Source organism: Schistocerca gregaria, chromosome 8 (genome assembly GCF_023897955.1).
Source record: "Schistocerca gregaria isolate iqSchGreg1 chromosome 8, iqSchGreg1.2, whole genome shotgun sequence".
In the NCBI taxonomy this organism is placed as follows: Eukaryota; Metazoa; Arthropoda; class Insecta; order Orthoptera; family Acrididae; genus Schistocerca; species Schistocerca gregaria.
Genome location: NC_064927.1, coordinates 88,949,383 through 88,964,251, shown reverse-complemented (window position 1 = coordinate 88,964,251; position 14,869 = coordinate 88,949,383). Strand labels below are relative to the sequence as shown.

Genomic DNA, 14,869 nt, shown 5'->3' with positions numbered 1-14,869 from the left:
AAAAGATACTGTGGAGACGTGGCTTAGCCACAGCCTGGGGGATGTTTCCTGAATGAGATTTTCACTCTGCAGCGGAGTGTACGCCGATATAAAGTAGGAGACGAGGTACTGGCAGAATTAAAGCAGTGAGGACGGGCCGTGAGTCGTGCTTGGGTAATTCAGATTGTAGAGCACTTGCCCACGAAAGGCAAAGGTCCCGAGTTCGAGTCTCGGTCCGACACACAGTTTTAATCTGCCAGGAAGTTTCACTTATCAAAGAATTGGACGAACAACACGTGTGTAAACCTATTCTGTTAGTGTTATACATCTCCTTAAGATCTTTCCATAGGAGATCTGCGTTGGTATCTTCTTAAGCTGTGGCTAAATTTATACGGTAGTTCACTCGGGACAGCAGTATTTCTCGATACCGGGTGACTTGGCCCCGTGACGTAATGATGATGTGGTGTATGCCGTCACATGTGCGCAAATGGGAAGAGAACAGCGCACACACACATACACATACACGATAGATACTCCGCAATCCACTCCACGGTGCATATCCTTTCCTATTCCACTCATAAATATAACGAGGGAAAGTCTATATGGCTCCGTTTGAGTCCTAATTTCTCTTATCGTCGTGGGCCTTACGCGCAATGTTTACGGATTCCCAACACTGGGGCAGTACTCAAAAACAATATCGCACTGGCGACGTACATGCAGAGTCTTTACGGATGAACCATACTTTCCTAGAATTCCTCCAATAGATCGAAGTCGACTATTCGCTTCGCTTGCCAACTTTACTCCCAGATATTAAAACGATGTGGCTGTGTCTTCCACGAAACTCCTAATGCTGTACACCAACTTTACGGGTTTGTTTATCCAACTCATCCGCATTAACTTATATTTTTCTAAATTTCGAGCTAGCTGCCATTGATCACACCACCTGGAAATTTTGTCTGTCATCCTGTATCTTCCTACAGTTACTCAATTTCGAAGCCTTACCGTACACCACGGGATCATTAGGAAACAGCCGCAGACTGCTGCCCACTCTGTCCGCCAAATAATTTACTTATACGGAGAATAACAGCGGTCCTATTTCACTTCCCTGGGGCACTCCTGGCGACAGCCTTGTCTCTGATGAACTTTCACCTTCGAGGTCAACATACTGGGTTCCGTTACTTAAGAAATCTTCAAATCACTCACATCCCTCTGAACATATTCCATATGCAACTAGCGTCTTGAACAGCTTGCAATGGGGCACCGTGTCAAACGCTCTCTGGAAACCTTAGACATACGGAATCTGCCTGTTTCCGCAGCGTTGTAACTGGTTGCAGCAACCGTTCGTCGTCAGCAGATGGCGTAGTCTAACAATATCGGATCGTATGTACGCGCATTACATTACACATTGTTTAGGATCCGCTGCTAACCTCTGCGCCAGGTGCTCTTCATCTGCGCGCCCGTCCCCTTCCCGTAAACATCTCCTAACGACGTCATCTATCTTGTCGCAATAGCCTCACGACGCTACAGAAGCTATTCACCAGGCGAGCTGTAAACAGTTCGCTTAAAAGTGATTCATGTATTTCCACAATGATATGTCTTCTAGATGAATGAAGGTGGACACTGGGGCTGAATCCTGACCTACGAATCGTAACTGAAGGTTTCCCTTGGCGCCAGCTGTAAGCTGCCGGTTCATGCTGTTTCCTGTAAGGATCCCCCCCATGCACGTAGCTCGCCCATTAGGAACCAGGTTGAAGTAGCGGTAAACAGCAAGAAAACGCCTTTGCGCTGTCCCTTTCGAACGGTGAAGTTGAGCTACCCCTGTACGGCGTGGGTCGGCGAGAGTAATCCACTGCACTCACTACAGCCGCAAAGGATTCCACAGTGGCAACCACAGTTATTTATGCAAGGAAAAATGCACGGGTAAACCCGTGAGGTCATTAAAGACATAGGAGCGCATGGAACAATTCTTTGCACGTAGTTCATCCGAGCGCCACCGCATCCAACAGCGCAGGTGAAGCAGCTCTTGGAACGAGACTTTATTCGGGGAATGGACTGGCTTGCCTGTTCGCCCGACTTGAATCCCATGGGACACGTCTGAGATGCTTTGGGGAGAGGTATTGGAGCGCGTCCACACGCACCGATGACCACCCAGCAGCTGTCAAACGCGCTGGTGGAGGGAATGGAACGCCCTGCCACAACAACTCCTTACCAACATCCGCAGCTCGTGGTCTAGTGGATAGCGTTGCTGCGTCTGGATCACGGGTTCGATTCCCGGCCGAGTTGGGGATTTTCTCTGCCTGGTGACTCGGTGTTCGTGTTATCATCATCATCATCATCATCATCATCCGTGACAGTGGCTGGATTGGACTGTGAAAAAAATTGGACTGCGTAAAAATTGGGACTTGGTACGGGCGCTGATGACCGCGCAGTTGAGCGCCCCGAAAACCAAACAAACATCCTTATCAACCTTGTATGCACTGCCGTCCGTGGTGAAAACACATCCTACTAAGAATCTTGTCCGGCCTTTTGTAAATATATTTATTTATTTATTTTATTTTACACGTCTAGTTCCGCAGGACCAAACTGACGAGGAAATCTCTAAGGTCATGGAACGCGTCACTACATGACATTACAATATACAAGTAATAACAGATAAAATAAAATGGTTATGAAGCCAAAAAAAGACAAGCCATACGTTTAAGTACACGCAATCAACCATGTAACACTGGAATCAACTTCACTTTTCAACGAACTCCTCGACAGAATAGCAGTAGTGACCCATGAGGAAACTGTTCAATTTTGTTTTGAAATGCGCGTGCATTACTGCTAATATTTTTGAATTATTGTGCTAGCTTATTAAAAATGGATGCAGCAGCATACTGGACACATTTATGCACAATAGGCAAGGAAGTGCGATCCAAATGCAGATTGGATTTCTGCCTAATATTAACTGAGCGACAGCTGCTAATTCTTGGGAACAAACTGATATTGTTAACAATAAACGTCAGTGAAGAATATAGACTGAAGAGCCAAAGAAACTGTACACCTACCTAATATCTTGTAGGGCCCCCGTGAGCACGCAGAAGTGGCGGAACACGACGTGTCGTGCATTTCTATAACGTCGGAAGTCGTGCTGGAGGGAACTGACGCTATCAATCCTGCAGCGCTTTTCGTAAGAGTACCAGGGGGTGGAGATCTCTTCCGAGCAGCACTTTGCAACGCATTCCAGATATGCTCAATAATGTTCATGTCTGAGGGGTTTGGTGGCCAGAACTGTTTGAAACTCAGAAGAGTGTTCCTGGAGCCAGTCTCTAGATATTCTGGACTTCTGGGGTGTCGTATTGTCCTGCTGGAATTGCCCAAGTACATCGGAATGCACAATGAACATGAATGGGTGTAAGTGACCAGAGAGGATGCTTACGTAAGTGTCACCTGTCAGAGTCGTATGTAGACGTATGAGGGGTCACATACCCAACAGCACACGCTCCACACCATTACAGTGCCTACTCCAGCTTGAACAGTCCCTTGCTGACATGTAGGAGCCATGGATTCATGAGGTTGTCTCTGTACCCTTACTCGTCCATCCAATCGATACAATTTGAGACGAGACTCGTCAGACCAGGCAACATGCTTCCAGTCATCAACAGTCCGGTGCCGGTGTTGACGGCAGGGGAGGCGTAAAACTGTGTGTCATGCAGTCATCAAGGGTACACAAGTGGGCCTTCGGTTCATATCGATGTTTCGTTGAATTGTTCGCACGGTGACACTTGTTGCTGGACTAGCACTGAAGTATGCAGCAATTTGCGGAAGGGTTGCACTTCTGTCACCTTGAAAGATTCTCCCCACTCGTCGTTGGTCCCGTTCTTGCAGCAAATTTTTTCGGCCGCAGCGATGTCGCAGATTTGATGTTTTACCCGATTCATGAAATTCACAGTACACTCGTGAAATGGTCGTACAGAAAAAATCCCCATTTTAACGCTATCGCGGAGTTGCTGTTCCCCATCGCTCATGCGCCGACTTTAACACCACGTTCAAAGTCACTTAAATCTTGACAACCTGCCACTGTAACAGCAGCAATCGATCCAACAACTGCGCTAGAGACCGCAACTCCGTATTCTGCGTGTCTACACATCTGTCGGCAAGACTCAGCACAACCAGAAGCACCTCCGAAGATGTCCAACGTAGCCTTGGACGAAACGTTAGGGGTTGCGGAGTTCCATGGACCAAGGCCATACAACCCGGAGAATTCTCTGCACGCGTGCCTATTGCAGTTTCTTTGGTGCTTCAGTATATATACTGAGAGGCCAATGTCAGGATACCCACACTAATGAACAGGGCTCGACAAGAGGTTCGCGATTTTACACTACTTATTGCCCGAACCTTGTGTACTATATTGCAGCAGTTGTGTCTATGCAGTGTCACATAGCAGTGACACCTTGCGCGAGAGTTACATTCGTCCTTAGACACTGTACACCAGTGTAGTCCCCTTGCCGCGTAATGTGCGGGCAGCGCCTCTAGACAGCTTCCAGTCACGGGGTGGGCAGTGGTCACCATGTCTCGGCTCATCACCGTATCAGCAGCAACATGCCGCGAAGGCATTCTTTGAGCATCGCTGTTGTCTTATCTCTGCCGCTAACCGTCAAACAAAAACAATAGAGATGGGCCGTCCTGCCAGCAGTGTCTGTTATCAGTGTCAGGCCGTATCTGTGTCTAAACAACACACGGGGCACCCGTGGCAAGTGGACCGTGGCTAGCTGTCACCCACACGGAACATTACAACCAGCTGTACGTATAGCTCCGTATTCCCGCCAAAGTTTAATGGACTAATCACCATTGCGTATGGCGGCACTTACGTAATTCAACTTGCAAAATACACGGAAGCACGTGATACTGCGAACCAGCGGGTAACAGGCTCAAATGTTGCAAGTGAAGACGGTGCTACGAGCATAGCCGAACGACTTATACCAGGTCTGCACCCGTAGCCTATCTGTATCTACACGGGTCGGACAAAAATATGGAAACTAAGCAAGAAATTCTTGCTTCAATACAAATTGAGATGCTAACCAGGCCTCCACGCTCCACTATTGTATTTGACCATAAGAAGCACCTGTGCAGTGTCCTCAATACGTTGCGAGTGGCAGTCGCGGTCGAAACAGAGTTCTGTGTAGACGTCAGTGCGTTACGTCTGACCAAAGCGTATTCGAACGTGGGCAAATAGTTGGTGCTCGAGTGGTTGAGTTCTTCCTTTTGCCAAGACAGCCGACGTGTTTGGTGTTTCAAGAGGGCACCGCACACAGGGCAAGCGGAAAAATCATCCGCTTAGTCACAACGCGGACGAAAAAGTCGAGTGATCGTGGTGGGTGGCCATTGTAGATGTTAGCAACTAAAAATAAGAGGAAGATAGCGGCAAAAATCACTGCAGAACTGAATGTCGCAGTTGCGAACCCTAAAACACGAAAGCAGCTTGGAAGCATGGAACTACCGGGCGAGCTGCAATTCCAAAACCAGTGATGCAAATGCTCCTGCAAGTAAAACGTGGTGCCGAAGCCAGAAAAGCTGAACTGTGGGGCAGTGGAAGAATGTCATTTGGTCGGATGAGTGTTGTTTCACATTGGTTCCAACTTTTGGCCGAGATTACAGCCCAAGAGTGAAACATCGCGAGGGTTCGGTGATGATTTTAACGCCCACATCGCGGTATTCCATGGGTCCTGTGGTTACTCTTCAAGGTAGTATTACTGCCGAAAATTATGCGAATATTTGTCCCACAGTGGTGATGTTGTGTTCAAAGACAAGGCCCCTCTTCACACAGCTTGCATCGTCCAGGACTGACTTTGTTTGCACGAGGATGAATTGTCGCAACTCCCCTGGCACCAGTCACGAGAGGTGAATGTTATTGAGACTTCGTAGTGTAAGCTGCACAGGATGGTGCGTTATATCTATCGACCTACATCATCAATACCTGAACCTCTCACTCTTTTGCAGGAAGGATGGTATGAGTTTCCCTCGAAATCCATACAGGTCGTGTATTCATCCAGTTCGAGACGACTGGAAGCTGTTTTCAACGCTAACGGTTTCCATGCACCGTACTAGGCACGGTAATGTTGTGGCTTTCCCATGTTTCTGTCCAGCCTCTGTACATCTACTTCTATACTTCGCAAAGCATTTTGTGCCGTGTTACTTCCCCTTTCCCCATTCAGTTCGCCGGCCAGAATGGCCGAGCGGTTCTGCGCGCTACAGTCTGGAACCGCAACGGTTGCAAGTTCGAATCCTGCCTCCGGCATGGATGTGTTTGATGTCCTTAGGTTAGTTAGGTTTAAGTAGTTCTAGGGGACTGATGACCTCAGAAGTTAAGTCCCATAGTGCTCAGAGCCATTTTGAACTCTTTCAGTTCGCGGATGGTCCGCGGAAAGAACGATTGTTGTTAAGCATCGGTTATAGTTCGAATCTCGCAAAATTTTCTTTCACAATATCTTCGTACCATTTACGTAGGAGAGGCGCTATATTGTTTAAGTCTACTAATAACATACGCTTTCGTAATTTTAGCACCAAGCCCCACGCTGATGTAAAACGCCTCTTTTGTAGTGCCTGCTGCCAGAGGTGGATGACGATCTATTTGACACTTTCACTTTACTAAACGAACCTGTAGCGAAACAGGCTGCTCTTTTGCGGATTTCCTCTATCACCCATATCTTGTACGGATCCCAGATTGAGTACCGGGAGAATTCGGGTTTTGTAACATACCTAATTCGTGGGTGGACTACACTTCCTGAAGTTTCTTGCAACGAATGTGTCTGGCATCTACCTTTTCTGCAATAGTTTATTGTGTTCGTTTCACTTTCAATCGTACCCCACGCGTACTCTCAGATAGTTCACGGATGTACCCGTTGCTTCCAGTGTTGCTTCTGCAATCTGATAATCACACAACTAGCCTTTCCGGTAATGTAATCGCAATATCTCACATTTGTTTGTATTGAGAGTGAAGTGTCAATCCCTGCACCAAGCGTCGATCCACTGCAGGTCGCGCTGCGTTCCGCCTTTTCTTTATAAAGCAGCAGAAGCAGCAACATCAGCGAACAGCGTAATGGCACTTCGCGACGTTATTCACTAGACTGTTCATACAGGCTGTATCAAAGTTAATGACGTAAACGCATACAGTTGGAAGTACACGATGATAGAAATAATTATGGGCTGTGAAGAGCATACCTGAAGAGCTATGCGCGACTGCTCAGTGGAAGAGATGTTTTATAGCAACGGTGGAGCGCGGGAGAGGGACGAACATCTTTAGAGTCCACATTTACGAGACTTTTTTGCTTCAAGTATCGTGTACTTTCAGTTGTAAGCATTTACGTAACTAATTAAATATGTTCAAATACGAGTGACATCTTATGGGACTGAACTGCTCAGGTAATCGGTCCCTAAGCTTACACACTACTTAACCTGAATTACCCTGAGGACAAACACACACACCCATGCCCGCGGGGGGGGGGGGGGGGGGGGGGGAGACTCGAACCTCCGCCGGGACCAGCCGCACAGTCCATGGCTGCATCGCCTTAGACTGCTCGGCTAATCCAGCGCGGCGTTACTAATTGTGATACACTCTGTACGCAATGTGTAAACGATAGCTGTTTACAAGGTACCACAGTGGTAAAGAGGAAATCGAAACAAACAATTTTATACCAGAGACTTGTATTTTATCAAGCCAGGAAATAATCTCAAATTGACCTACAAAAGCCGGCTAAGCTATGGCGCATGCGACGGCTAAGCTACAGGGCATGCACGGAGCGCTAAGATTTTCCATAACCACTGGCACCCTTACGCCACTAGCTTAATCGGCATTGCCTTAACTTTGTAAATTTAAGTTTTCGTGTGTGAGGTAATGAATGAGAAAGAGTTTTGTAAACGTTACGCAGAAACTAACTACTTAACGCTTACAAAATGGCTCTGAGCACTATGGGACTTAACATCTGAGGTCATTAGTCCCCTAGAACTTAGAACTACTTAAACCTAACTAACCTAAGGACATGACACACATCCATGCCCGAGGCAGGATTCGAACCTGTGACCGTAGCAGTCGCGCTGTTCCGGACTGAAGCGCCTACAACCGCTAGGCCACCGCGGCCGGCTAACGCTTACAGGCACGGTAGTTTCACAGTAAGGACAGTCTATCAAAACGATTTCACAGCTAATTTTGTACTGTTGAATTTCACCTCATTTAGAGGTAAAATTTACGCAAACGTCAACTTCGCAAATTGTAAGCGCGAGAACAAGTGGACGATTTTAGCCATCATTTAGTGCCGAGACACGTGGCCTGTAGCTTGATTGGCTCTTCTATGCCAATTTGAGGTTGTTCTGGAGCTTGATAGACCAACGTCTCTGAGCCGTGCTGCGGCTCACGTCGGTGCCGTGTGTAGGTTTCTGCCAAACCGTATCGTTTAATTGGCACGGTTGCGTTGTTTGTCTTCTTCTCGTGTTCACTGCTTGTCCGTTAGTGGCAGCAGCGGTGCGTATCGACATGTAGTTCTGCTGCCCTGCCTTTGGGGCGACATCGTGCTTCTTCCGTGTGGTGTGACTGGACAGTTTGGTTGGGGACGCAGCGGCAGGGAGGTCCGCGCAGAGCGACAACACGCCGGGACAGCTGGCGGCGTGTATGGACTGCCGGATAGAAGGGCACTGGTCACCAGGGTGCACGACATCGTCGAAACCGGATCATCCGTGTTGAAGTTGAGTGCATTGCAATTCACGCAGATAAACCTCCGCCATTGTGAAATCTCGCGGTTCTCCAGTGACTTGGATTCGTGTTGCTGCTCATAGTGTCGCGAGTGGAGTACCTGAGGAAGGCGGACCTGATTAGCCTTCCTGAGCTTCTAATTACTATTTAGGATTTTCAGCTTCTTACACTGTTAAGTTCAACCAGCGGTATTTTTCTGTCTTGTGGACGCTAACATCCCAGTTACCTGCCCTGGGGTTAGTGTACGTAACGGCAGTGTACATTTCCTCGCCTTGCCGCTGCTGTCCGGTGAGGCGTGTAAGTTTGACAGCTTCTCGATTGTAGGTTGGGTGGCGTTCTTCTACCTTCGTGGTAGTCATTCCTTCTTGTTCTGGGCGCTCTAAGCACAGTATTCTGCGGGCGGAGTCCAGACCACCAGTTCTGGCTTTGCCGTAATTTTACATCTTGTAGTTGTTTTGTTGGATGTCAGGTAGCCTCACCAAGATTATCATTAGTCGCTCATTATACTGCCACTAGAACGAGTTACCATGTTTCCTGGAGCACCGTCTGTCACTGGCCCTTGTGTTTTATTTTATTATTGTATTATTATGTTACCATCATTTGTCTCACCTGTTTGGTGATCTGTTGTTTTTTTTTTTTTTTAAATTAACTTTTGCTATGCCATTCGCCGTTTGACAGTATGTTAGTTATTTTTTTCATAATTGCCATTTTGCCGTTAAAGGCCTACAGCCGTAATTGTGGTTACTTGATTTAAAATTCTCATTGCGACTACATTGGGTTGTTTTCGAAAATTATTTGTATTTTATGTAGGTTTGCTAAATTTTAAAAATTGCCATTTTGGGCGTGAAATTGTGGCTAATTGCCTTAAAATTATGATTGCGACCACATTGGCTTGTTTTCGAAAATTATTTATTAACATTAGTGAGTGAAATTGCAAAGCAAACCAATAGTAATTGATTTGGGCCCATCCACAAGCGTAACCTGATCCTGCCTTCCTTAATTACCAGATTTCAGTCTCCTCTGTCAATAACAATGTCTCGGTTGCACCTACACCACTGCGCTGCAAACAGTTATCGTTTACACTATGCATACTGTAAAGAGTTATGGTCCTACAATACTCCCTTGGGGTATCCTGACATTGGCCTCTCAGTATATATACTGAAGCACCAAAGAAACTGCTATAGGCACGCGTGCTGAGAATTCTCCCGGGTTGTATTTCCAAAAATACATCCTCAAATGGTAGAGGCACTTACACCTATACATCCAAGATCGACACCAAATATATAATCCTCATTGAAGTAGGTAAGACACTGCAGACATTGCAATCTCTGTCGACTGATTCATATTTACGTTAGCCATGATTTCATCAACACGCGTAAGGCGAATATCATGAATATTCTTCGAATAGACTAGAAACGATTTCCCTCGCCATCCTTCTCTCTTCTCTATTGATAACGCCGTTAGCGGGAAGTCAAACTCTAATATACGTTGTCAACTAGTTCTTTCGTCACGCTGACTGTCAAAAGCAATGGTCGTAAATCTGTCCTAACTCCTGTGCCGCAATGAGCCTGAAAGTTCTTCAGCATCGTCTTCATGGTTCTGCACAAAACCGCCCTTCGTCTAGCTGACGACGAATAGTCTGTATTGCTTAACATCCGGGGTAGAATGTACAACGTTCCGAACATCTTTGCGTCACATTCCATCATAACATTGGTCAAAATATGCAACTCTTCCGAGAAAAACCTCATTGGTGCCAAGCGAGGACCGTTCCCTACTTTCCTAAAATTATTTCGGTGCACACGCCCTAAACATTTACAGACCAACTGTTCAGCATACTAACTTCAGCATGACTAACAAAGGAGAAAACTAACGATAAGTGTTCTAGCATTCCACTGCAGCCTGTTCAAGTCAGCGTCTTTTTATTTCTGTTTTCAAAAACACGAGATATCTGCCTATCAAAACAAACACCAGAACTAGCTTTGTTACTTCGCAAGTTAAACAGTAGTTTCTCCCTTCCGCACAAAATTCGGCGCCTGTATCTTCTGTAGAACCAGTCGCGGAACAAATGAGAGAAACCACCAATCACAGAGAACGGGTACGGTGACTTACCGGCCGTTTGCGCGGTCCATAACTCTTCACTTGTTGCTCGTTCCCCCACAGCGCCGTCACAATGCGACTGGGATTACTACCGTTCTAGGGATTACGTAAAAGCTGAGAGTTGCAGATAAAGAGTGAATCGCCAATCGCAAATCGCCGCTGTCACGGCTGGGTGACGTCACGATGTAGCTAGCGAGCCGAGTGCCGTCTCACCCACCTCCCCCCCCCCCCCCCTTACTATCTCTCTCTCTCTCTCTCTCTCTCTCTCTCTCTCTCTCTCTCTCTCTCACACACACACACATACACACACACACACACACACACACACACACACAGTCTCTGTCAAAACTATACGTCAACAAACACAGAACTTACCATACTGCAAAGATACATATTCAGATGGGGTCTCATTCCGTCGTCTTAAGAAGCTTATTTCCGCTCTCCGGATATGCTTTCCTTGCTTCTTGTGTACTATCCACGAGTCATTTCAACATAACAGCGTCGGTAGATCAATACTCTTACAAAACTTAAATTTCGTATATTCTAAATTATACACTGCTCAAAAAAATTAGGGGACATGACTTACGGCGTCTGCCATATTCCACTGAACAGTAATTGGATATGTAACCAAATTATACCTTTTTATTTAACAGTTTAAGTGCACAACAAAACATCACTCATTCGCGATCGTTTACATAAAAATAACGAAATATCCGACAGGTGTCGTAAATAAAGTGGGAACCAGAATGAAATTTTCACTCTGCAGCGGAGTAGGTGCTGTCAAATGTAACGTCGGCAACAGAAACCAAAACATTGCATTGAAACAAGCGTTCAGTTCATAATGCTGTGGAATGTGGGGAAAAAACCGCAAATTGGCATTCATAAGAAGAACAACAACACCAAAAATGTAACAGGAGCGTAATATGTAAGAAATTGTCCACGCAACCTACCAGTGATGATGCCTTGCAAAAAATAAAGGCGAAACGCGTATGACACTAAAATTGTGTTTTATACGGTCCATAAGTAAAAATTATCAATATACCGTAATATTACACGCAAATGAGGAAGACAGGACTACACAGGCCCTGGCATTAGAAAGGATTCAGGGTCACCAGGGCATACAGCGTATGGCCTATTCGATGTATTGCCTTGCGGTAAGGCGCTCATGGACGATCCGTATGGCTGCCAACACTGAAACCTCCCCACAACATAAGAGGCTTGGAAATCTGTCGAGGTCAAGGGCAACATTTGGCAGGTGCTGCTCACCACAGATCTCCGCACACACGCCGATTCGTCAGGGGATATCTGGACCGGTCTGTGAATAACACGTTTCGCCTGTGCCGAAGTTGCCAGTTGCTAGTTGCCGTCGCTACGGGAGAACTGAAGGTGAGGTGCAAGACGTCGTTCTGGAACAGGACGTCTGGATCCTAAGATCCTTTCTCGTAACCTGTTCACTACAGTATGATCGGCCACAGCGGCACCAGTGACCCTTCTGAGATCATCGTGCAGTCCTCTGGCGGTATCTGTACGACGTTGCAACGCAGAGATGGCTTTCACGTGGGGCTGTAATGCGTCGGCAACCCTGTCCAACTGGCCTTGAGTACTGTTATGACATATGAAGAGGTACTGCCATCTGCAGTAATACGACCGACAGTCCATCCTTTCTGGATCAAGCATAGCGCCATTGCAACCTGTACTGCATTAAGATGTCGCATTGCATGTGCTTGGTTGGATACAACGTTCACAAATAACTGCCCTCTGCGTACCTCACTAGAAAACACTGGTACGCCGGTACTCTCTTCCATCCGAGGGGTCACCTGACCTATAATTCATTACACAGCCAATAGATAGAGAATCATTATAACTTTTACTTATACTGCAAATGAAAATATGAAGTCTCGCAATAAGACCGCAGGTACCGCCTGTATCAAAATATGTTTAACAATCCGAACGTTGATATAATGCCGGCCGAAGTGGCCGAGCGGTTCTAGGTGCTACAGTCTGGAACCGCGCGACCGCTACGGTGGCAGGTTCGAATCCTGCCTCCGGCATGGATGTGTGTGATGTCCTTAGGTTACTTATGTTTAAGTAGTTCTAAGTTCTAGAGGACTGATGAACTCAGAAGTTCAGTCCCATAGGGCTCAGAGCGATTTGAACCGTTGATATACGTGTTCCCCCTAATTCTTCTGAACAATGTATTTTTCAGGTATCTACAGATAAAAGGAATCTTAGGTAGCCTTTCTGAAGGTATCTGTCTGGACTCTAGAGACCCTGTACTAAAGCGAAACGCGGACGAAATACAGTTCGCACAAACGAGCAGCGGTGTTACGGAAGACTGCTGAAGATTAAATGGGTAAATCGAGTAATTGATGATGAGGTAGTGAATCGAAATGTAGAGAAAACAAATTTATGGCGCAAAGAAATTGCCATTTGAACAGACTAGGGTGGAGAACAGTGTAGAATCGTTGTTAGAGGTGAAGACAGAAGCTCCACCGCCATCACCTCTTTTTTTTTTTTTTTCCTTATGGACTTAACATCTATGGTCATCAGTCCCTTTTACTGTTAAAGACACGTTTATTCCGTGTTAAGTGGTTACCTGTAGTAGTCTGCACCGCCCATTTTCGGACTGTACTCGTAACATATTTTATGAAAATCATTAACTGATATATGCAAGTAATTTCCTTTCCTTAGAATCCAGATGATAAAATCTCGGGTTGACAGGCGAGTCAATGCAGCGTTCTCCGACTTCGCCTGAAGATGGCAAATAAGAAACTTGCTGAAACGTTAGGAAGCATCGACTCGGCTGTCAATCCGAGAAGATTTTATCATCGAGATTCGCCGAGAAAGCCTGCACTCTCAAAATAAGGATGTCCACACGAAAGCTTGTAATACTTACATATCGTACAGCTGTAACCCAGTGCTTAGTTTAAAGATCCATCGTCGATGCAAACATTACATAGGGTGGCAGATAAACTACACCCTAGTGTCACTACTTTGTACACTGGGAATGGGTCTGTCAGCTTCCCCACTTAGAGTGAACACAAATGGGTTTCCTTCGTGTTCTTAAGTGTTGATATCAGATGAAAAGGCATCCCTCTATACTTCATTACATTCCATAGTTTCCCCCATAAAAGTTTAAAGAAGGTATTTTAAGAATCTATAAAATTGTGCTTCTTTGTTAAACTATCTTTGTCGTTTCTCAACCTAGGGCGTCACTGTCGAAATAACAAATATTCATACCGTCAACAATAAACCTCTCATTCCAAGAAATTTCGGGTGAGCTTCTGGAGATTGATATCTTACTAACACAACGTTCCAGAGCGGAAACTTCTGACCAATGGCAGTTGTATATTTTGTGTTAACAGAAGAGCCAACACAGTGTTACGAGTGGAGGCCGAAATGCACGCGTTTTAGCTCACCCAGGCTGGCATGAGGAGGGAAGAACTATATTGACGTGAGGTCTGGAACATGACAAGAAATGAGAATTCAGAAAGCGGACTAACTAATTTGATACTTAACTTTAATCCATTAATGATGAACGTCGCTCTTGAAGGTACATGATTCACAATATTATCTGTTCAGAATACATTCTTGAAGATAGTACTTGTAACTGAATATGGCGCCTTGCTAGGTCGTAGCGAATGACGTAGCTGAAGGCTATGCTAAACTGTCATCTGCAAATGAGAGCTTATGTAGACAGTGAACCATCGCTAGCAAAGTCGGCTGTACAACTGGGGCGAGTGCTAGGGAGTCTCTCTAGACTAGACCTGCAGTGTGGCGGCGCTCGGTCTGTAATCACTGATAGTGGCGACACGCGGGTCCGACGTATACTAACGGACAGCAGCCGATTTAAAGGCTACCCACCTAGCAAATGTGGTGTCTGGCGGTGACATCACAGTATATGCTGCGAAAATTTTAGACGTCACGGTAATGCTCAGAAGTAACGTCACTGGACAATCGTCCTGAAATCTGCATCATCTTAGATAACATTTCCATTTGATATGCTGCATGACAGTTATCTTAAAATTTGAATAAATCAAGGGTAATGACACTAATGAACGAAGA

The 14,869-nt window shown here is 46.0% G+C and overlaps 1 protein-coding gene across 4 annotated transcripts in view; it reads right to left on the bottom strand.

Annotated features, from left to right (window-relative positions):
* LOC126285025 (copper-transporting ATPase 1) overlaps nt 1-14,869 on the bottom strand; it is a 535,387-nt gene that overhangs the window by 489,878 nt on the left and 30,640 nt on the right. The window contains exon 1 of one of the 4 annotated variants that reach the window (XM_049984347.1): nt 10,817-10,913. The exons of the other annotated variants lie outside the window; for them this stretch is intronic. Within the exon in view, the coding sequence (XP_049840304.1) occupies nt 10,817-10,836 (20 nt within the window). The 5' untranslated portion in view covers nt 10,837-10,913. Of the gene's footprint in view, nt 1-10,816; nt 10,914-14,869 lie in introns of those variants that run through there. 4 annotated transcript variants of the gene reach the window in all.